Source organism: Miniopterus schreibersii, assembly GCF_964146895.1.
Source record: "Miniopterus schreibersii genome assembly, chromosome: 12".
Taxonomy (NCBI): domain Eukaryota; kingdom Metazoa; phylum Chordata; class Mammalia; order Chiroptera; family Miniopteridae; genus Miniopterus; species Miniopterus schreibersii.
Window position 1 is genome coordinate 46,101,902 of NC_138112.1, and position 21,784 is coordinate 46,123,685.

A 21,784-nucleotide genomic window follows, 5' to 3' on the forward strand; every position below is an offset into this window, starting at 1 on the left:
TCATTGCAGCAACAATTTAGATATCAAGACAATAGCACTGAAGCTGAATTTATGATTTAGTGAATAAATTAGAACGAAGTCTGATAATTCAAGTTTGGGAATTAAATAGTAAGATATTTTAAAATTTGGAATCTGATCTCCCGGTCTAAAAGTAAGGGTTTCAGGGTAACTAGTCTTTTTCCGCATATTGAAGGATGATGCTTATACTACACTTAAATATTTCTAAATGAAATAAAAGCAACAATTCCAAGGGCTCTCTTTCTGGACCATCAATAAACAAGCACATATTTATTCCTAATGCCGGAGCAGCTGCTCTCCTTGTCCCTCTCCACCACCTGCCTAGACAGGGACAAACCTGGAAAATTGACCAGGGCAGGACACAAGGCAGAGAGGTTGTTTGTCCAATCCCTAAGATTACCTAATGAGCGTTAACTACAATGGATTTGCACAGTGTCAAAGAAACGAAGTTATTTGTAGAACAAATAATTTGCCATGTGAATATTTATCAGTTTTTAAATCTGTGTAGAACTTTTTATGGTACTTTCAGACTAACTGATGACAAGAAAAGATCATGAATATAACAGTATATTCTTCAAACTTTGACGCTACCAACTAAGCTATCAAAGGGCAAAAGGGGTTAAAATAGACGGTGACAAAAGAAGGTTTCACTTTGGGTGGGAAACACACAATGCAATAAACAAAGTCTTAGGATTCAAGTTCTTATTTCACTCTACTGCATATATATGAAAGACAAGAGAGTGCAACTTAAGAAAGACTACATCTTCTTTTCACTGATTAACTAAAATTCATATTTGAATTTATGATTAAAATTTTAGTTTTCCATAATTGAAGTGACCAAAAGAATAGAAAAACACTTTGCTACCAGGGCTGGCCCACCTTCTTGCCTGCATCAGGAATAGCACATTAAAACTTCTAATTTATATAAGGCTTCAAGTTGTGGATCGTGTTCTCTTTTTGCTAATGCAATATGAAAGGCTGGATTATTAGATCGCTCGTACCAAAGAAATAGACAAGCTTTAATACAAATACAGTCTAGTTACTGTTTGGTTTGAAATATTAGTTTTCCCTTGAGGACCAGCTAATAAAGTTACAGCACTCACCCTCCCTAGTTTAAGTTGTTTGAAAATTCACTGTCCATTGTCCTACACAACCACATAGTTTCCCTTCTGGATAAACTGATTTCACCGCAAGCTTTATTCTTTAGTATAGCTTCCCTTGAAGATAAGTCAGGGTTAAATATTCCCTCAAACGTCACGTATAACTTTTATCTCATTTAAAATGATGCGTCTGCAGAAAGGGCTCTGGAGACGCGTCTGTGCGGTCGCCACACTGTACCATGGGTAGGCCGCCCAGGTTTGGCTGATTCTTGGTCCTCAGCTAACTCTCCGGGAAGAAGTAAGTGCTCCCTAGAAATTCCAGAGGTCTCTGGTACAGCAGGCCCGGCTTACTTCACACGGACTTCCCTGCCCTCTCCAGCCTCTCCTTGCCACCCAAGACGGCAGACAGTGGTCCTGGGCGCGCCCTGGCCGCGCTGCTCGTTGGCGCTCTCGCCGCGCCCGTCCAGCCAGGGGGGGCAAGGGGCAGCGCCCCACCTCCGCTTCTGCCAATCGCTGACTCGCTCACCTGCCCTTCGCGCCATAAATATGGCCCATGCTCGGCCCTGCTGACCACCAGTGACTTACAAATCGTGGCGTCCTTTACACGCCTGTCATTTGTAAGGCAGGCTCGTTCTGACTTTACGGGGTGCACGGGGCTCAGCAAGATCAGACAGTCCCCGAGACCGCAGACAGTGAGAGACTAGAAGGCGGGTCTAGATTTAAAACCTGGGCGGAATTCCTTCTCCGCTGTGCACAGCTATACACAAGGCTTGCTTCAGTTTTAGGCACGGGTCACGAAATCAGGAAGATCGGGATCCAACTGGCTTCCAAAGTCTGGTCAGTCAGCACTTCTGCTATAAATTTAACTTCTGAAGCCAGGCATCCCACAGCGCCATTTAAACAGGTAAACTCAGCATCCGATTCTGAATAAATCCGTGCCACTGTCTCTTAGCCCCTAAGCTTGCTCCCTCCGTCAGGTCCGGCTAACTCCTCTGCAAAGCCCCCGCCCCCCGTGGGGGACACGCGCTCAGGTGGGCCCGTCACCCCGAAGCGCGAGGCAGCGGGCGCGGCCCCGAGCCCGCCTGGGGATGGAGGGAGCTCCGCCCCGCTCCACGAGACCTGCGCCAGCGCTCAGCTCAACGCACCGAGGGACCGTGGGGACTGGGAGCCAGAGACCGAGGGGAGGGGGGAGGAGAGGGGAGGGGAGGGGAGGGGAGGGGAGGGGAGGGGAGGGGAGGGGAGGGGAGGGGAGGGGAGGGGAGGGGAGGGGAGGGGAGGGGAGGGGAGGGGAGGGGAGAGGGAGAGGAAGCCGGCAGGGAGTGGAGGAGATGGCGGAAGGGGCAGGAAGGAAGTCGGGAGAAAGGTCGGAGAAGCCTCACACCTTGAGGCAGGGGACCCACTGCAGGGACTGCCCCGCAGCCTGCAGAACAGAAGACCAAGGCAAGGCGGCGGCAAGGCACAGTCCCCGGGGAGCTGAAAGACACTTCAAAATTCTTCTAACTCACGCTACCAACTAAACTATCAAAGGACGAAAGGTTTCACCTTGGGTGGCAAACACACAATGCAATATACAAATAGTGTATCATAGAATTGTATGCTTGAAACCTGTATCATTTTATTAACCAATGTCACCCCATTTTATAAGTGGGAAAATTGAAACTAATTTTAATATTAACATCTTAATATCAATATAGGCAAGAGCTTTCCAAACTAATGGTTTCTCTTTTCATAAAATTCACATTGGCCCTCAATATGGAAAGGAAACAACTCTAGACTGATCTTCTTTGTTGAGAACTATAGGGAGTTGCAGCCTAGAAGGATCAGGGAACAAAAGCTACTGGACAATGCATTTTACAGGGCACCCTTTGTGTTATTTCAGAACCAATACTGTTGACATCATTTATAAAAATATATAAAGGGCAAGTCAGGGGTACACCAAAAATAAAAGCAAGTATTTCCATCCATAGTGGGAAGATAGCACTTTGGGACATTCTAATCTTAGTTGCAAATGTCAAAAATTGCAAACTGGATCTTAGATAGAAGTGAACTTCTGCCAGGGTGCTCCCAATGGTACATTTTTGATGACCAGATTTAAGACAATGCTTAGAGGGAAACAGTGGGGGAGATAATGGGTAAAGTGCATCTACATGCAGAGTTTTCATATGCACTCTTCATACGCAACTGTATGCGTACAAGGTGCAAATGAAAATAATCATGTGCATCAATTCCTAACTCCACAAAGAGAAGAGAGTACAACACATACAGAGACACTTCCACAGAGACACACAGATACGCTGTCATACAGATACATATATACCTAGATCCACAGACACAGACATACTGACACGCAGAGTCACAGAGATACACACAGACATATGGACCCACAGACATACCTATGGACACTTACAAACCCACACAGACAGATACACATCCAGACAGACACACAGACACAAAGAGATACCAACAAATAGACGGGCACACTCACAGATGCACACAGTCAGACAGACAGACAACAGCAGACATCAATGCCCACAGATGTAGATAGATTCAAAGACGGACAGACATAGACAAGCGCACACATGTACACAGGTAGCAGCCACACACACAGATAGGCTCAGAAACAGAAATTTATGCAGAGGGAGTAAAGACTCACACAGACAGATTCACACATAGAATTACACCCACCATGAGAAAGACACACATAAGCCCTCGGAGAAATGCATGCATGCACGCACGCGCACACTCACACACACACACACACACACACTCATGCCGAGTCACAGCTAACGTATGATCTGTGCTTAGATTCAGGGCTCGCCGGACACGTGGGCAGAGGTTAGTTCTGGGGAGGAGGGTGAAGTCTGCCTGCTGCTGTGGAAAGAATGTGAGATGTGAAAACGGCCTCTGGAGAGCCTCACCACTGGCCCTCCCTGTGTGAACTAAGCAAGTGACTTGAGCTCTTTGAACCTCTCACCCTCACCTGTAGGAGAGGAATGATAAAAATTCTGCCTCTGAGGGTGGCTATTGGGATTAGCTGTGGTAATAATGCTTAAAAAGTGCTTTTCAAACAGTTAAAAGACTGAGATTTTAGTGATTGTTATTATTTTCCTAAAACAGCCACTGGCAAAGAAAGCTCTTAGGAAAAGAAAGAGTGAAGGTATTATCCACCTCACCCACTGCAGCAAGGCTTAACTGAACCTTCAAAAAAATTGCAGCTGTAAGAAACTGAACTTTCACATCTACAAATATAAGTACAGAAAATTTTGTTATTGGCATCAACTTAAATCAGCTAATATTATATTGAGGGCCTGCTGTGTGTGTGTCATGCCCGGATAATGTAATGTTCCACTTAACCAAATATTCTGATTGGTCAAGTTATATCACACCTGGCATCACTATCAGCAAAGATCATAATATAACAATATAAACAGCACTAAGACTGAGTTGATCATTTTGAGACCAAATGATACTTCAGAGTCACCACCATAAACATCTTAGGATCAACTTATTATGATTCTGTAAGAATGGAAATCAAATAAGAGATTTTTGTAGGGTCCCCAGAAATCCAAGGACAGAATAGACATTATTTCCAGGGCAAAGATACCTGAGGAAAGTTTTCAGGATGTACTGAAGCCAGCATCTGCAAACAGGAATGCCAAAGTCTTGAGCAAGTCCACATTGCTTTCAAGCAAAGCACCTTCCTGCTAGCTCAGGGAAATCTGGGTGGATCCCGACCCCCAAAGGCAAGCAGAGAGGAAAGCAATAGTGTGTTTTCTGCTTATGCTTCTCTGAGAAGCCCAACAATGAGAATCTAGACAGATTGTTTAGACTTAGGAGACAATTTGAATGTCTCAAGGAGCTTTGTGAAAACTTAGGAAAATAGTTTAGAATCCACTCAAGCCCTCCTAATGCCATGTTTTTAACTGAACCCAAGAACCCAACTTTGAGCTTTGTCAGGCTTTTTAAAACATGATTTGTCATTTAAGTGGTCTAAGTCTTACCTTTAAAAACTTCTCTGCAATCCAATGACTTCAAACCTATTATTTTGTTTCAATTGAGTGTCATAACTATATGTATTTTTCTCTAATGTGCATTTTTTAAATAAGTAAAGAAATTCTGACAGCATGTGTTTTGAATTTTCTACCAGTCAGATATTTTTAAATTGTTTAGTACGTCAAGTGGATCCTAATGGCCATCTAGGTGGAACTGATATAACTTGGAGGCTGAGAATTCTTTAGGACTACTTTATGAACTTCTTATGTGGGGCGGTGCAGCATTAAGTCACTGGACACTAAATTTGTGCATGTTGGTGTCTTTCCCCTGGAAAAACCTGCCTCCATGACAATAGGACACACTCTCAGCTCAGGAATGGTAAGAATACAAAAGTATCTAAAGCAGATTTAAATAATTTGCAAATGGAGCTTCACCTACACAAATGCTCTCAGAAATCCTACAAAAGAGAAGGGAATGGATTTTTATAAAGGCATGGTCCTAGGAACCGGCTTAGAGTTTCCTGATTAATTCCCCACCAACCAATGAAGCTAAGCATTAGCAACCACAGATGAGAACAATGAGTCTCAGCGAGGTCACAGAGCCAGGGAGTGATAGAACCAGAACCTGAAGTCCAAGTCAGTCTGACTCCAAAACACACTCTTTTCACTTTTCCACATTTCTCTAAAGGTCTCTCCCATTCTTCCTTTAAACTAGCGTATTCTTCTTAAAATGCAGTTCAGATTAAATGTGCCCCATCCACAAACATCTTTGATGGCTCACAGTGAATTATCTATAAAGATAAACCTAAACTAGCCACTGCAATAATCTATTTCAACCTGCTCAGTACATGGATTATTTTATTAAATCTTCACAACAACCACTTGTACTTAGAAACTATGAATATTCCCATTTCTTAGAGAAACGTGGAAAGTCTAACTTCAAATCTTTGCTCTTATCCACAACCTTAATCAAGAGGATGAGAAACTAGGAGCAAAGGAAAGGAAGAAGGAGGGGAGGTAGAAAAAGAGAGAGGGGAAATGTTTATTAAAGGCCTAATATGTATATAAGATATTTACTATGAGGTTGACTTGGCTATCATTCCACTACACACATTAAATACTGTGCTTTGTATATAGTAAGTGCTTAATTAAAACAGGATGGGATTGAAAATAAAGTATGTTCATGGGATAAAGAAGAATGCACTGTCAGTCACAAAAGCCTATGACAAAGAAAGCTTGAAAATGGATGGGTCTAAAAGATAAATGATGAGTTCTGTTAAGCAACAGTCCCGCAAAATCATTGTAGTTTTACTCATATAATGGAAATGCTGAGGATTTTTTAACACATTTCCTTTTGCCTGGTCACCAGGAAGCTCACAACCTTCTCTGGCAGTTATGTAAATATGTATGACAAGAATTTTTGTGCACTGACCTTATCCCTGCTTTACTTTACTTTATTTTCCTACCTTCAAATTTTCTTTGCCACTATCTCATCTCTATTTGGTTTTTATCTTGTTTTAGTGTATGTATCACTGCAAACTACCCAAAATTGTTTATGCTGAAGGTAAGGTATAAATTTAAGTAATATAATTTAATTAACTTTTTTCTCCTTAATTCAAATAGAATAAAACCAATAATCATTTTGAAATGTTTGCAGTGTTTGATCAGTGCAGGCTGTCCTCAAAGTTAAGGTGAATGCAGTTCAAACACACACTGCACGCCTATGTGCCACGATGCAGGCGAGCATGGATTCAGTCCCCCACGCCGTCTCGAAGGAGCTTTCACAGGGTCCCTAGACCAAAAACATTCTCACAGTAACACTGACACGAGTTGCCCTGTTCGTTCCTCTTCCTTTATGAGTGTCAGTGGAGCTTCCCAGAGTTCCTTGTGATGCAGGGAGAGACTGAATGGGAAGCTAGTTCGAGAACCAGGCCCTCTCGACTTAGCCGGCCATGAAGGAGATCTGGGACAATGTAAAACAAAGCTGGTCTTCTTACTATCTTTTTGTATTTTGAAGAATATCCTTAATACTAAAAAATGTTTTTTTAATATTAACATCTAATGGGTTTACTATTGTTGTTTTCAAGTAACTAAATACATGTATTTAATTCTTCAATTTTACTATCTCATATGATAACTATTGATGGATTTATCCCATATAAATAAAAACTCTTTGGGGTTCTTAATAATTTTTAAGACTGTAAAGGGGCCCTGAGATAAAAAGAAAAATGTTGAGGGCAGCTGATCTAGAAGTATTAAGAGATAAGATCCAGAAAGATTAAGGATTAGAAAGTACCTGCCATAGTGGGAGGTTAGGTCTATAAAATCCTCATTATTAGTAAATTGGCTCCATACATGTTCAAACCAACAACTCTTTATGCAAAGTTATGAGCTGTGATATATCTAATTTTAACCCTTGCTCTGGGAGATCCTTTCACTGGGCATGGCATTTTAAATTAAAATACTTGTAAACAAAACTAAGGTCCTATAGTTGCTCTTTCCCCCACCCCTACCCCTAGGAAATATCTTGAACCTTGTAAACCTATATAAATTCTCACCATTTTTTCCATTTAATGTGCAGAGAAGAAAGGAACCAAACAAGTTTGTTGTTGTTTTTATGAATTAGATCTTAAACCAGTAGCTAGGCAACCAATCAAGTAGCCCTGACAACAGAAATAAAAGGAACTTAATGATTACCTTCAGCCAGAAGCCTATACACAGCACTGCATAGTTGCTCAATGTTATTGGTTCAAATGTAAAATCTCAAATTAATACAACTTACATTTTTTTTCTAATTTTATAGCATTTTGATCTGTGTATACTGTTCTGGAAAAACACTATCACAAGTATAAATAGCTACCCCTTTCAAAGAAATATGCATGAAGCATATATACCTAGGTAGACTTCTTTATCTCATGATTTTAGCATTCACTTCATTAAAATTGATGTTTGAAACTCAGATGTATGTCTTCTTTTAGATTTGAAGTAAAACTGCCCTGTCAATTTCACAACAATGTAGGGAACAAATGAGACGATGAAGAGAGGGCAATAACATTATCTAGAGCTGGACTTAGTTTCCTAATCTGCAAAACAAGGATAGTATTACTACACCCCCGAATTTGGAAAGGTTCAAGAGAGATAATATATGTGATAAAGTTTTTGAAACATAGAAGCACTACAAAAATACTTCTTGTCATGATGTGAAATGTACTATATAAATGTTTTTTAAAAACCAACTACTACTCTGCTTTGCAAATGAGGGTGTTAAAATTAGGATTTTCCCTTTACTGTAAGGTGTCTAATGTGTCCATACCCCTCACAGGACAAGTTGTTATCTTGGGAACAGGTTAAATAGAAAGAAGCACTGTAGCTGAGTGTGTTAGTCAAATGCTCACAAAATCCACCTTCCTGATTAATTAGAACTATGGGCCCGGCTGGGTGTGGCTCAGCAGCTGAGCGTCGGCCTAGGATCGAGGCGATAGGGGTTCGATTCCCGGTCAGGGCACGTGCCCGGGTTGCGGGCTCGATCAATGACTCTCTCATTGGTGTTTCTATCTCTCTCTCTCCCTCTCCTTTCCTCTATCTGAAATCAATAAAGATATATTAAAAAAACAACAACTATGTACTCCTTTGCAACAACAAAATCTCTCTAGTCTGTGTGTTATGTAAGAAATTCAGTCATTCCAAATACACTTCGCTAAATCACTTGCTCACAATTCCCTTTTGCCTACTGTTGTATGGCTGTATTGATCTTCTGTCTGAACTTCTCCTGTCACGCAGCAATGAATACCTGAACCAACTGTATAAATAACAAGGAGCTGTGGCCACTGACAATGTGAAGCAGAAGACGTCTGGTATGTTTTCCATTTCCAATAAAAGGAGCAGTATTATTACATCGATGTCAGACTGAAGTAATATTCTCATACATTTTTTTTCTTGCAAACTAGGGGCGAGGAGCAAGAATTTACACTTGTAAAACATGAACAACTGCTTTTCTGAATAAATTGGAACAAGTTTACATGGTGCCTCAGTGATTGTATTATTATTTTCCCATTTACTTGATTGAAAAAGTATCATTTTGGCATGAGAAAGTCATATGGTTATCAAAAATTAGGTTAAGTATTTTCAAAACTCATAGACTGAAATTCTGATTTTCTGGAAATATATTAAAGTACAAATTAAATTAGTAGGGACAAAAGCTCCCCAGCACAATAATGTAATCAAATTTGAACACTACCATGTTGGCTGTGGCCAGATCCTAGCAGGTAGCCAGTGTATACAAGTTATTCAAAGAATGAAAAAGAAAAATACATATTTTGGATTTGTAAGAAGGTGACTATTAGCTTCTTACTAACCTACTCTATCTTAACGATATTTGGCCCCAAGAAGCTGTAGGTTAACCCATTCACCACTGGAGAGTATCAAAGAGTAAAAATTTAATAAAATTCACAACAGATTTGACAACCTGTCTGAGGTCTTAAAGAGAAAAAGGACCTAATATTAACAGAGTACCTCCTGTGTCAGATATGTACTCTAGACATCTTTTTCCTCAAAACAATCCTTCAGGGAAAGAATAATGATCTCTGTTTTATAGATATGCTCTTAAGATGCACAGAGGTTAAGTAACTTACCTAAATAACAGTTAGAAAACAGCACAGCCTGCTCCCAAGATTAACCCGAGACACCGAGGCCAGGATTAATCAACTCCAAAACCCATGGCCTCTAATTCCAATTCTGCTATGGGTTTAGCCATCGCTTCTATCTCTGTCTACATCATTCAACCTTCTGCTTCCTGACTGATATCTTTCCACAGCCAGAACCAATGGATATCATGGCAGGGGAGAATGTCCCACCCCAACAGAAGGTGACAAGTATACAGGAGGTAGGGAGCTCAATGCTTTTCTGCTTCATAGTTTTTGTTGATTTTTAACCTGTCTTATTCCATCAAAGGGTTGAGATTGCCGACGTAAGTATGTTTGTATGTAACAGGCTCAAAGATCTCATAGAAAACTAATCAATTAATCTGGTACTGTTCTAGAAATAGAAATGTTATTGACTAAGAATTAGAAAAGCTGAGATTTAATTCCTGCTCTGCCATGAATACACTATGTGACCATGGGTAAGTCATTTTCTTTCTCTAGGTCTCAGTTTTCCTGTCTATGAATTGAAGCAATTGGACCAGATTAAATGTAATGTCCCATCCAATTCTTTCACTGTACAGATTTAATTCCATGGATAGACTTCAGAAGCAGGCAGTGTATGATAATAGTGTCCACGGCAGCTCACTTTGACACTCAATGAGGCCAAGCATTTTTCTTAAGAGATTCTCCAAAGATGAAGGGGACAGCAGTTCAGGCTACATGTATACAGGTGTGTAATCTGTGTACTTATGAGCAGCCTTATCAGCAGGCAATCAATCTACTGGCTCCTCAATTTTATTAAAATGAGTAAAATAACCAGATTCCCAAATTGCATAATACTTATGAAGGAACGTGCTCACCAATCACCAAGTCAGCACTCAAACATTAAGAAGTTCAGAAAAATTACAGAACACACTTTAACACTAAGAAGGCCCACTCTGCCTTGCCTCTTCTCTAACTTACCTCTAAGAACATTTAGAAGCATCCTATTTAAAATTCTACAGTGTATTGTTATGACTAAAATACTCTATCTTAGAGATGTCAAAACAACAAAATTTGGTAAGCAATTAGCCTATAATATAATCTAATTGCACTGGAACTGAGGGATAGAAATGGCTGGTGTCCTTGGTGTGGAAAGCTAAAAGCCAGGGCAGTAAGTTAGACTTCCGTTGGCAAGACACTCACAATCCATGCACAGAAGCTATGTTGAAATGATGGAGCATAACAGCTCCTAAGGCGCCGTTACAGGCTATTGTCCCCACAATCTGTATATTTAACAGACCCTAAATATCTTGTGACACAGCCAACCAGAACAACTCCGTTGGTGCCGTTCTGGCTGATCAAGTTAACAATGTTTCATTTTAAAGCACCAAAATAGGGATTTACTCAATAAAGTGAAATGCACCATGGGTAGACATGTATTCATATGAGCATATATGCGATTCCATATGTGTTATAAACACACAAGAACCTCTATGCCTGTGTAGTAGATACTTGCTCATATTTATGTACATTCAAAGCATGTTTTACTTATATCTAATGTTACTACATGTCACACAAACATTCTACAGTAGACACTGCAATGCACTGCCCAGATTTCCCCTTTAGGACTGAAAAATTTATTCCCTCAACTGCAAAAATGTTGTTAGTAGCTCACCCTCAGCTGTTTGGCATTGACCCAGCCAAAGACAGTCACTTCACAAGGTCATGTCCCCTTCCCAAAGTAGCCCTCATCCAGAAACTGGCTGACACATGTGTATAAAAGCTCACCCCTTCCACTTGGGGCAATTCTGAATGACCATGGCAGCCTCGAGGCTTCCTATGGGGTTGGCCGAGGCCTTGGCTGAGGCCGCACTGCAGCCCAATCCTACTTGGGTCCTTTTCCTTCCATAGGTGGCAATCAGAAAGAATTCCCCAATAACCCTGCTTGCCGATCTCCACCCCATCCTCTGCTTCTCAGATCTGTGACACATCCCTCTGTAAAGAACGTTCTAATGAGAGAGTAACCAGGGATGCTTAATAAATTATAAGGTTTTATGACAGAAACACTGAAAATTTCTCTAAAACTATATTATAGGTTACGAGAACAAATTCATAAATCTAATTTATAGATCTTTATATTTAAGGAAAGTGAGATCATTCCAAAGTGGACAATTCTGAGGATAGTTAAACTGAATTTGTCACAATCTACTTTATCAATCTTATTTCACATTATATATTTACCCTCTTTGACCTCAGAAAAAGATCTGATCCTTAGAAGAAAAAGTCATGTTTTATGGAACCTCATAAAATTAAAATGGATATTTTGATTATGAGGACCAAAAAGCTGTTCCTTCACAGGAGTCCTTCAATGTTGTTTTAAATTTAGTCTTCTGGCTGCAACTAACCTTATAAGCAGGAATAGATACTAACTCTAGAAACTAAATGACACCTACAAAACCACAAAATGTATGTTCAAGAGTAACACTATTGGGGAGGGGGGTCACGTATGCTAAGGAGAGCTTGTGAACACATCGCTGAATTCCACAGACTTTTCCAGTGCTCCAAATTCAACCAGTAAAGTCTTCTACTGAGACAACTCCCTGTAACTGGGAAACCAGGCCTTTCTGGTTCTGTAGAAACCCCCCTGCTGCTTACCTTCAGAGGCTCAGTTATATTCAGTGTGATATGTTTTAGGTCAAGTTTGGATTTATTTCATTACTTTCAATCTTAACCTAACCTCTCAACTCTCTTCCTCATCTCCCAATGGGAAATAGGTGTTATCATTATTTCAGAACCTCAGACGACTTCTTCCAAAATGAATTAAGTCAGTGAGAAAGACTTAAAATTGACCTGTATCTGAAGTTAACAGTGTTTTAACTTCAAACTTCCACTCCAACTGATGATACAAATTCACAATCTCAGGTCACAGTGTCAGACAGATGGAGAGACTCACTGCTGGAAGCAAGGTGTAGTCAGCGCCAATTTACTGCTGGGTTTAGTGCCCACGGACGGGCACGCTGCTGATCTAAGCCTGCTCGGTACAACCGAGGGGCTTCACTGAAAGGCCGGGTTGCTGCGGCAATACTGAGTGCATTTCTCATCTCTCCCAAAGCTAAATGGCATATATACACATTCTATTTTAAGTATTCTCTATGTTAATATTCCAAACAAAAATTCCTACATACATTTTTCAAAGAAATATTTCATTCATGACATCAGTCAAAGGCAAATTATTTTTCATAATTTAACAATAACACAGCTATCTAAATGAAACACTTTTTGTGTGGACTGAGGTTTCTGGAATGTATTAATTCTAAGTGTACTTTATTTAGCCCAGTGGTTTTCAACTAGAGGTAATTTTGTCCCCCCTCCTCCAGTAGGGGACATCTGACAGTGTCTGAAGACATCTTTGGTTGTCACAAAAGGGGGGAATGCTGCTGACACCTAATGAATAGAGGCCAAATTAATGCCCCCATGACAAAGAATTGCCAGGGCAATAATGCCAAGGTTGAGAAACCTTGATCTGATCTAATAAAGCTCAAGATTCTCACTCTGTGTATCAGCTCAATTGGGAAGGAATTTAAGTATGTGCGTTGGCCAATGTGCCGGAATCTGAGAAACCTACTGCTCCCTTCTACTGACCCTTCCATTACTATGTGAGGATCTCATATCTGTGACAAAGTAGTATATTTGTTCCACATATTTAAAGATCACCCATGATTTAATTTAAAAGAATAAATGGAACAGACTGACAGCTGTCAGCAGGGAGGAGGTTGGGGAACTGGATGAAAGGTGAAGGGATTAACCAAAAAACATAGATACATAACTCATAGACACAGGCACCAGTGTGGTGACAGCCAGAGGGAAAGTGGAGTGCGGGGTAGGTAGAGGTGGGCAAACGGGGTGGGGTGGGGACAGAAAGACTTTGCTTGAGGGGTAGTGCACGATGCAGTGTGAAGATGTTTTGTTGAGTTGTACACTTGAAACCTGTATGGTTTGGGGAACCAATGTCATCCGAATAAATTTAATTTTTAAAAAAGGTATGGAAACATAAGATAAGAAAGTTCCTACTCTGTACTAGGAGCCGCACTGGGTATATTCACATGAGCTTATGCCATTGTAACCCAGATCACTACCCTTGTTTAATAGATGAAGAAACTGAGATTCAGAGAGGTTAACCAACTTGCTGAATATCACACAGTTGGTAACACCCTAGTGACCACTACTCCAAGTAAGAATATATACTTTTTAAATCATTAATACTTTCTCATATATGCAAAGAAAATTTCTGAATCACTAATGCTTGTTACTACTCAAAAAATTTTTTTGAATCATTAATGGTAGTTAATGGGGTGAGGAGGGTAATTAGCTTTTCACCATATATCTTTCTGTATTACTAGAATTTTCAGTAAGCATATATTACTGCATTTGAAAACTAATAAATAAAAAAGACTCAATTAAACAAATCACTGACATGTTTCTCAAATTAATTTTAGGATTAACCCGTGACAAAATTGTAAAGTAAGAAATGGTCTGTGGTACATATACCTATTCTCTTGTTTTTAACCCAATTTCCCACTCAGTAGCCCCATACCAAAACTTCTTTACCTACCCAGGTCCCCAAAAAGGATCTTATGAAGTTATTTACATTAAGGTTAAATAGGTTATTATTTCATGGTGTTCTCGCTGAGCAGAAGATAGTATCTTAGGTCAAAAGAAGGACTTTGTGTTTATCTGTAACATCAGAGGGAGAAGAGGTTTGGGGACAAGGTTTTTCTTTTCTTGCGGTCTGTACCGTCTATTCAGGCAGCTCTTAAAGAAGGGCTCTGCCTTGTGAACCCATGGCCAAGAATGGAGGGCTTAACGGGGAATGAGGCACTTGGTTGAACAGATCCAGTGACTGGCATGTGCCTGACAAGTCCCAAGTATACAAATGTTTATGGCTTAAAAGGCTCCGAAAGACCCTCCATTCCCCCAGAGTGTCTCTCTCCTACCTGATCTGAAAATTTTTCCAAGAGGACCAGTCAAGGTAGGGTGTCTAATAATAATGATTAATTTTAAATAGCGTATACACACACACATAATGTTAACATTAGTAGATCAATACAGTAAGAACTGAGAGTCAAGTTGAATTCTTTATTAAGCTTTGGGAAATCAATACTTCTAGAGCTAAGCTTCGTAATCTGGGTGAGGACTTTGGTCACAGACCTGCTATGAGACTTCCATCCCCTCAAACCCCTTCCCAGTTCCCTGTACCCCAGCTGGTGTAGCTAAAGTGTATAGATCAATCAAGAACGAGAGGTTGATTCAACATGAGCAATGGCTCTGTATCCTACTAATTGGTTGGCTTGTGTACCCCCCAAAAGATATATTCAAGTCCTAACCCTTGGTACCTGAAAACAAGACCTTATGTGGAAATGGGTCTTTGCAGGTATAATCAAGTTAAAATAAGGTCACCTTGGATTAGGGTGCATCCTAAATCCAATGACTAATGTCCTTCTAAGAAGAGGGAGATCTGGAGACACAGGGAAATAGGAGACAGCCATGTGAAGAGGGAGGCAGAAATGGGAGCGATGCAGCAACAGGGCAAGGAATGGCGAGGATCATTCGCTCATCAGAGAGTCGGAAGTTTCCACCCAGTATACTGCAAAAGCCTCTCAACTGTCTCCGTTTCCATTCTCAGCCTCCTACAGTCCATTCTCACCCATTAGACAGAATGATCTTTTTAAAGGTAAGTCATATTGTGTCATTGCGTCTAAGGGTTCCCAGCAGGGAGTGAAATGCAGTCTTGCCAGGGCCGCCAGGGTCTAACATGCTCTGTCCCACACTTTCCCTTCTCTCACCAGCCTTCCAGTTGCTGGTCCTGTGCTCGGAGGGCCTCTAGGCTTATTGTTCCTCCTGCTCCGTGCAGGGCCTGCCTGCACCGTGACTTCACTCATAGCTCTGCTCAGTGTCACTTTCTCAGAGAGTCCTTACCTCCCTGTCTAAAGGAGCAACCCCGTAACTCCCTAGTCCCCGAACTTGCTTCTATTTTTCTCATGGCATTTATTCACCTCCTAATATTACTGACATTACATCATGTATTTAACATTTATTTTTTGGTCATCTGTGTTCCCCTATTAGAATGTCAGCTCTGAGAGGGTTTTTTTTTATCTGATTTGTTTACTGTTTTAGTGCCTAAAACAGTGTCTACTATAGAATAAGTTCTTGATAAATATTTTTTGAACCAAAACAAATATCAATGAATGTATTTTGTAAGCTGCTTTGTTTTATTTTCTGCTCTGGCTGATAGGAAGCTTAGTAAGAAATTCAGTGGTGCGTCACAGTAATTTATTAGCTCCCATCATGACCTTATAGGCTTCTTCCTTCTTTTTAAATATTCTGGTATTCTATTCTTATTCTAATAACCTCACATATCTCCTTTATTATAAGGTATTCCTAAATCTTATAGAATGGGACAGGAAGACATCAACAGGCAGGCAGATTGGGTGGGTGCCTGGGTGGGCGCCTGGGAGGCAACCCACATAAGCAAGAAAGGGTGGGTTTGTTCATCAGCAGTAATGCTTGAATGGGATATAAGACATCCCCCGAGCTAGAAGCACAAATCTTTGGCTGCAGGTTGATGCTTGAGAGCCTGGAAAGAGCCACATGAGAGAGAGCCAGTGGGTCTAGCAAAGCCAGTGAAGGAGGGAAGCAAGTGTTACCTTTTCATTCCTGCAGTTGTTCAGCCCCATATTATTCATGGAGGACAGTTTCCCATCAACACCATGTGGCTGTTGCTGCTGTTGCTCCCGCTGGATCTGTTCTCGCATCTTCCGAGCCTCCTGAATGGCTTTCATCACTGTATCCTGATCCCCAAACAGGGCAGGGGAGTTGAGACTGGACAGGATATCTGCACACATAGGATGCATTATCAGAGGCTTGTGAGGTGAGAATCTGTAAAAAAAGTATTGCCACTCTCCACTCCCCTGTAGAATGCTGCATTCTCCAGACAAGAAAGGGGCATGTTTGTGATTAAGAAATGGCAATACTGTGGGTAGAGCACAGAAAGCCAGGGCAACGAAGCTCTGCTGTTCTTTCGTTGGTTTTGGTTCTTTGTCTTGTTTTGCTTTTCAGCTCTTGGAGGACACCCCAGCGCTCCGGTTTAGCTGGGCTGTCAACCCGCCTCACAGGTGAAGGTCCCTAGATTCCAATCATGTGTATATATTTATCTGCTCTGGCTACATCTAACAATTAGTGGGAGAGCAGTGGGGAAGGAGGGGGTGGGGAGGGGGACAGGGACAGAGATACCTGTTCAGGTTGCTCATTATACTTGGTGTGCTAATTCAGGAAAGCTGGTTCTGGCCTAGCAGGAAAAATCTGTGAGGCTACATGTGTCCTTTAGTGACATCTGCATGTGTGTGTTCATATGTCCACCGCAGGAGAGAGGGCGCGGGAAGGGCCACTCCACACTCTCCATTCCCAGTCACTGGCTGGTTAATGAAGCATTCTACTCGGCAGGCTGCCTCAGTTATTTACCAAGAGAATGACAACCCATTGCCTGCCCCCACCGGAACACCCACAGCTCTCAGCTTCCTGTTTTCCTGACAGGGAGGCTGTATGAGTGGGGATGGTTTTCACATAAGAACAAAGCTTCAAATAAACTGATAATAAATATTTACTTTCATTATGTTCCATGCTACACAGTGGGGATAAATTCAAAATTAAACTGACTAATTTTCCCTCATATCTTACATTATACTATAGGTTAAAATTAATACTTTAGATAAGTTTTTCCAATTCTAGAGAAAAAGAAAACAATTGTTTGCTGATTCATAGATTTTAGATCCACCTGTTTGTACCCTGGCACGAGCATTTTATGACCCATGTCTGTGTGTGTGTGTGCGCGCGCGCGCGCACGCACACTTACATGTGCCTTTGCGTTTAGAAAATATTCCCAAAGCTGTCTATGGAAAAATTTTAAAAGTCAGTCACTTTTTAGGATATAGAAACCCATATATTTTACTCTAGAGCTTTTCTGATCAAAAAAAAAAAAAAAAATCTCTCCTATGTTGTCTCGAGCAGAGGGCTAGTACTTCAGCCCGTTTCTAGCTCAGGATCTAAGACATATGCTCTGCTGAAGTATAAACTCCATCAAAGCAGGGCCTGCGACACAGTCATCTCTGTCCCTCACGATGCTCAGTACCTCAGTTCAGCAAACAAATGCTTTCCCAATAAAACTCTCAAGTGGATCATAGGAGGGCCATTTCAAGATCAAGTCTATTATTTACTGATGTTGGCTTCTTTATTGTCTCACAACTTCCAACAACACAGTGATCACATTCACGCACTGGAACTGATTCAGTTCTCTCTCCCACAGCAAAACCATGGACTAGTCCTGACTCAAAATGAGAACAGGCTGCCATGTGGTTCCTAACGGGCACATTTCAGTGAGGAAGGCCCACCTCTCACCATCAGCAATACCCTTAGACTCAGCCCAGCTCAGCACGTATCCCAGCTGAGTTCACAAAAGAGCATCGCGTTAGGTGGGAGAGGACCTGGACTCTGGTCTTAGCTCTGCTGACTGCAGAGCTACAGGCTGTGGGCAAGTCATTTTACGTATGACAGACACAGTTTACATACAGCGAGGGTATTAACACCATACTCCCTAACTCAGATGAGATAAGATAGGCAAAAATGGTGAGCTGTAAATGGCTACATTTACCCATTATTTAATTTATTATAATAAGCATTTCAGGCTCCAGGACTCAATAACACAAGGAAGGTAATATGGTGAATCAATGCCAGCTCGAGTCCCTAATCCCTCTGAATTTGTGTCTTTATTTGAACAGTAAGAGACTTAAAGAGTATAGTAAAATAAAGCAGCAAAGCCACTGACAAGCGCTTCCACATCGCTGCTCATTCCGCACGCACATGTAAATGCGCTGGTGTTCACTCAGTGCAGCCTTTTTAAGCCCCAGGCCTTTAGGTGCCAGCCGCCACGTTAGCCTCTTTATATGCATTTTTCTCTTTTAATTCTCATAACAACCTACGAGCCAGGTAATAATATCCCCCTTTCAAAGATTAGGAAACTGAATTTTAAAAGATTAAATATCTTTCCCAGGATTATAAAGCTAGTAAGTAAAGGCTCTTAGTCCAAGTCTGTCTGACGCCAAAAGCCATGTTTTTCCTGTATGCTGCTCATGCTGGGGTGTGAATGTTCCTAGAGAGACCTGGCCATATGTCAGCGAGTCTAAGAAGCCAGAGGATCATTATGACATATCCTATTAGATTCCAATTTTATTTCATAGCATGTCATTGAAATGTGTCACTTGTATTTATTTTAATGCAAACTAACAGATTAGATGTAAAATTCACGTACATTTTAAAACGAAAACATAAAATTTCAAAGGAATTTTGGGCTTTTGGCAGGCAGCTTTGAGGCCAGGGTCCCTTTAGGCCCTTGGGGGGTTCATGGTCACCCCTTCTGCCCAGAGTTACTTTAGTGGCAAAGCAAAGACGAAGCACAGATATTGCCAAGCCTCTGATCTGTTGGAGGGAACTCATCACCATCACCAGCAGAACTTACATAATGGCCTTTTCCAAGAGTTCTAATCATCCAAAAAGAACCAAATTGGGTTGTTTTATAGAACAGATTTTACTTTTTTTTTTTTTTCTTGGACTAAGGAACACTTGGGAAACAAGGATCAGTCATCACTCAACAGGTTTGCTTTCTTTTACCTAATTCATAAGTCTCTTCCTGGTGCTGGCCTTTCCATTTACCTAAAGAGGATCCCCTTCCCAGGCTTCCTCCGATGGGGCTGGGGATGCTGCTTTTGTTGGGCAGGTTGACAGGGCTGGTCTTGCTGGCCGGGAAGAGGCTCTGGGTGGGAGAGGTTGGGGACTTTACAGGCTCGGCTGTCTTGGGTCGGGATGAGAGATTCAGCGGCTGTGCTGCTGCTTCATCCTACGAGAGTTTAACATAAATAATTATTAAAAAGAAAAAGACAAATGAAGCACATTATCACTTAGTAAGCCACAGTTATTTTACACCTCAGAGACAATGCCACATTCTCCTACAATCATAACAAAAGAGCTAATTATCTACCTCCTTGAAGATGCATCAGAAGGAAACCTCATTAATTTCCCTGTTATGCTTCTATTTACATTAACTGTGTAGTTGGATCATTCTTTTTGCCAAATTAAAATCTGAATTAGCTCACATTACAGCTTAATTTCCTAATGTGTTTTCAGGGATCTAAATTAACCTAGGGCATTTACAGAGAATTATTTAAAATTTCAGCAGCTCCATAGTGCTTCTGTGTTATTCTCTCTTAAAAGTTCCTGGAACTATAAATGGGCTCTGCAGCTAATTTTTTAATATATATTTTAAATCAAACAATTGCAAGTACTTTAAAAATGGAAACACGGAAGGCCTTCTTCGATCCCCTGGGCCTCTGCCCAGGGAGCCGCATACCACAGTGTGGCTTCTATGTGGCTTTCTGGGTGTGGGCACCCTTCATGGTCTGTATTCTGGTCTCTATTCATGTTTAAAATTAATTTTTGCAAAGAGCTAGCACACATTATAATTATGTTTTACATACCATGCTATATGCAATTTATTTTTCATGTCTAAAGTGATGTCTCTTTATATCTTCGCTCCATATATTTACAGAATGTCTATTTTAAGATGTCTGTCCTATACTGAGCACACGATTCAAATATCTTGCTTGTAACTCTAGTTTAACCAGAAGCTCAAAAGCCAAGCTCCTTGCCTTTATTTTGTCTCATTTATCCTGCCATAAAATACCCGTCACAACATTTCCATCATGCTAAAAACTTACTTGTAATATGAGCATATTCATTTAAATGTTCAGTTTTAAGATCTGCATTATTGTGTTCTAAAATAAAACTGTCAGTAAATGTTAATTCCTATCTTGCTTCTGAGAAGGCACAGAAAACCTGCTTTTGATGTTATTATTTAAAACACACAGTAGAGCTTGGAAACAGAACATTCTCCCCCTTGGCAAACCTGTGGCCTCTCTGAGGCTCAGTGTCTTCATCTGTAGGAAAAAGGGGGAGCGGGGGCTGATTCTAGCTGATCTCTAAGGTCTCTTTCAGTATTAATGGTCATTGTTTAAGAGGAAACAAAAAGGGATGCCAGAAAGTACTACTCAGAAAGGAGAACTAGAAAAAAATAAAAATAACATTCAACAGAAAAGCCACTATATATCAAGCACTGTGCTAGACATTTTCACACATATTAGCTTATTTCACTGTCAATAAATCTATGAAGTTGGGCAGTATTATTCTAAATTCACAAAGGAAGGTGGGTCTGAGTGATAAAATCAATGTCTAAAGCTATACATAGAGGGACAAAATTTGAATTCTAGTTTATTGGACTTTAAATCCCAGGTCCCCTTACTACTATACTATCAAACACAATAAGTCACTTGATAATGTAGTGATGCCCTACAGTGTTTTTGCTTTTGTTTTGCTTTGTTTTGGTCATGGTAGGAAATAGGTAATTGGACACATCTATGTTGCAATGTTCTTTTACTTATTATATAGAAATAAGATAGGTTCTTAGGTCACAGTTATATATATTATAAATGTCAAAATTACCCAACATGCTTAATTACAGATTACTCCCTTTTGCTCTGAACTCAAAGGATACTTAGACTAGTTAGTTCCTTCATTCATATCTAAATAATAGTGATTCACATGCTAGGTATCTAGTTAGTTTTCTCCATGTTTCTTTATTTGGGGGTTCACTGAGCGTAGATATCTGAGTTTAGAGTTTTCTTCAAATTTGAAATACTGTCAGCTATTGCTTCTTCAAATATAGTTTTCTGTTCCTTCATTTTCCTTATGGGGCTTCAGATGCATGTATTAGGCCATTTGATGTCCCACAGCACTGTCTTTTTTCTATGTTTTTCATTTTGGATAGTTTCATTGTTATGTAATCAGATTCCCTAATCTTTTCTTCTGTAATGTCTGATTTGTTGCTGTACTAATCCAGTGTACTTTTAATTTCAAACACTGTATTTTTCATCTCCAGACATTCGATCTA

The 21,784-nt window shown here is 40.6% G+C and overlaps 1 protein-coding gene across 35 annotated transcripts in view; it reads right to left on the reverse strand.

The window, feature by feature from the left end:
- Nucleotides 1-21,784, reverse strand: part of SOX6 (SRY-box transcription factor 6) — a 512,419-nt gene that overhangs the window by 53,655 nt on the left and 436,980 nt on the right. For 25 of the 35 annotated variants that reach the window (XM_081154523.1, XM_081154504.1, XM_081154513.1 and 22 more), the window contains 2 exons: nt 19,453-19,678; nt 16,437-16,624 (listed from right to left, as the gene is read on the reverse strand). In XM_081154523.1, the coding sequence (XP_081010649.1) occupies nt 16,437-16,624; nt 19,453-19,678 (414 nt within the window). The remainder of the gene's footprint in view (nt 1-16,436; nt 16,625-19,452; nt 19,679-21,784) is intronic. The other 10 variants (XM_081154535.1, XM_081154524.1, XM_081154528.1 and 7 more) reach the window with 1 other exon arrangement.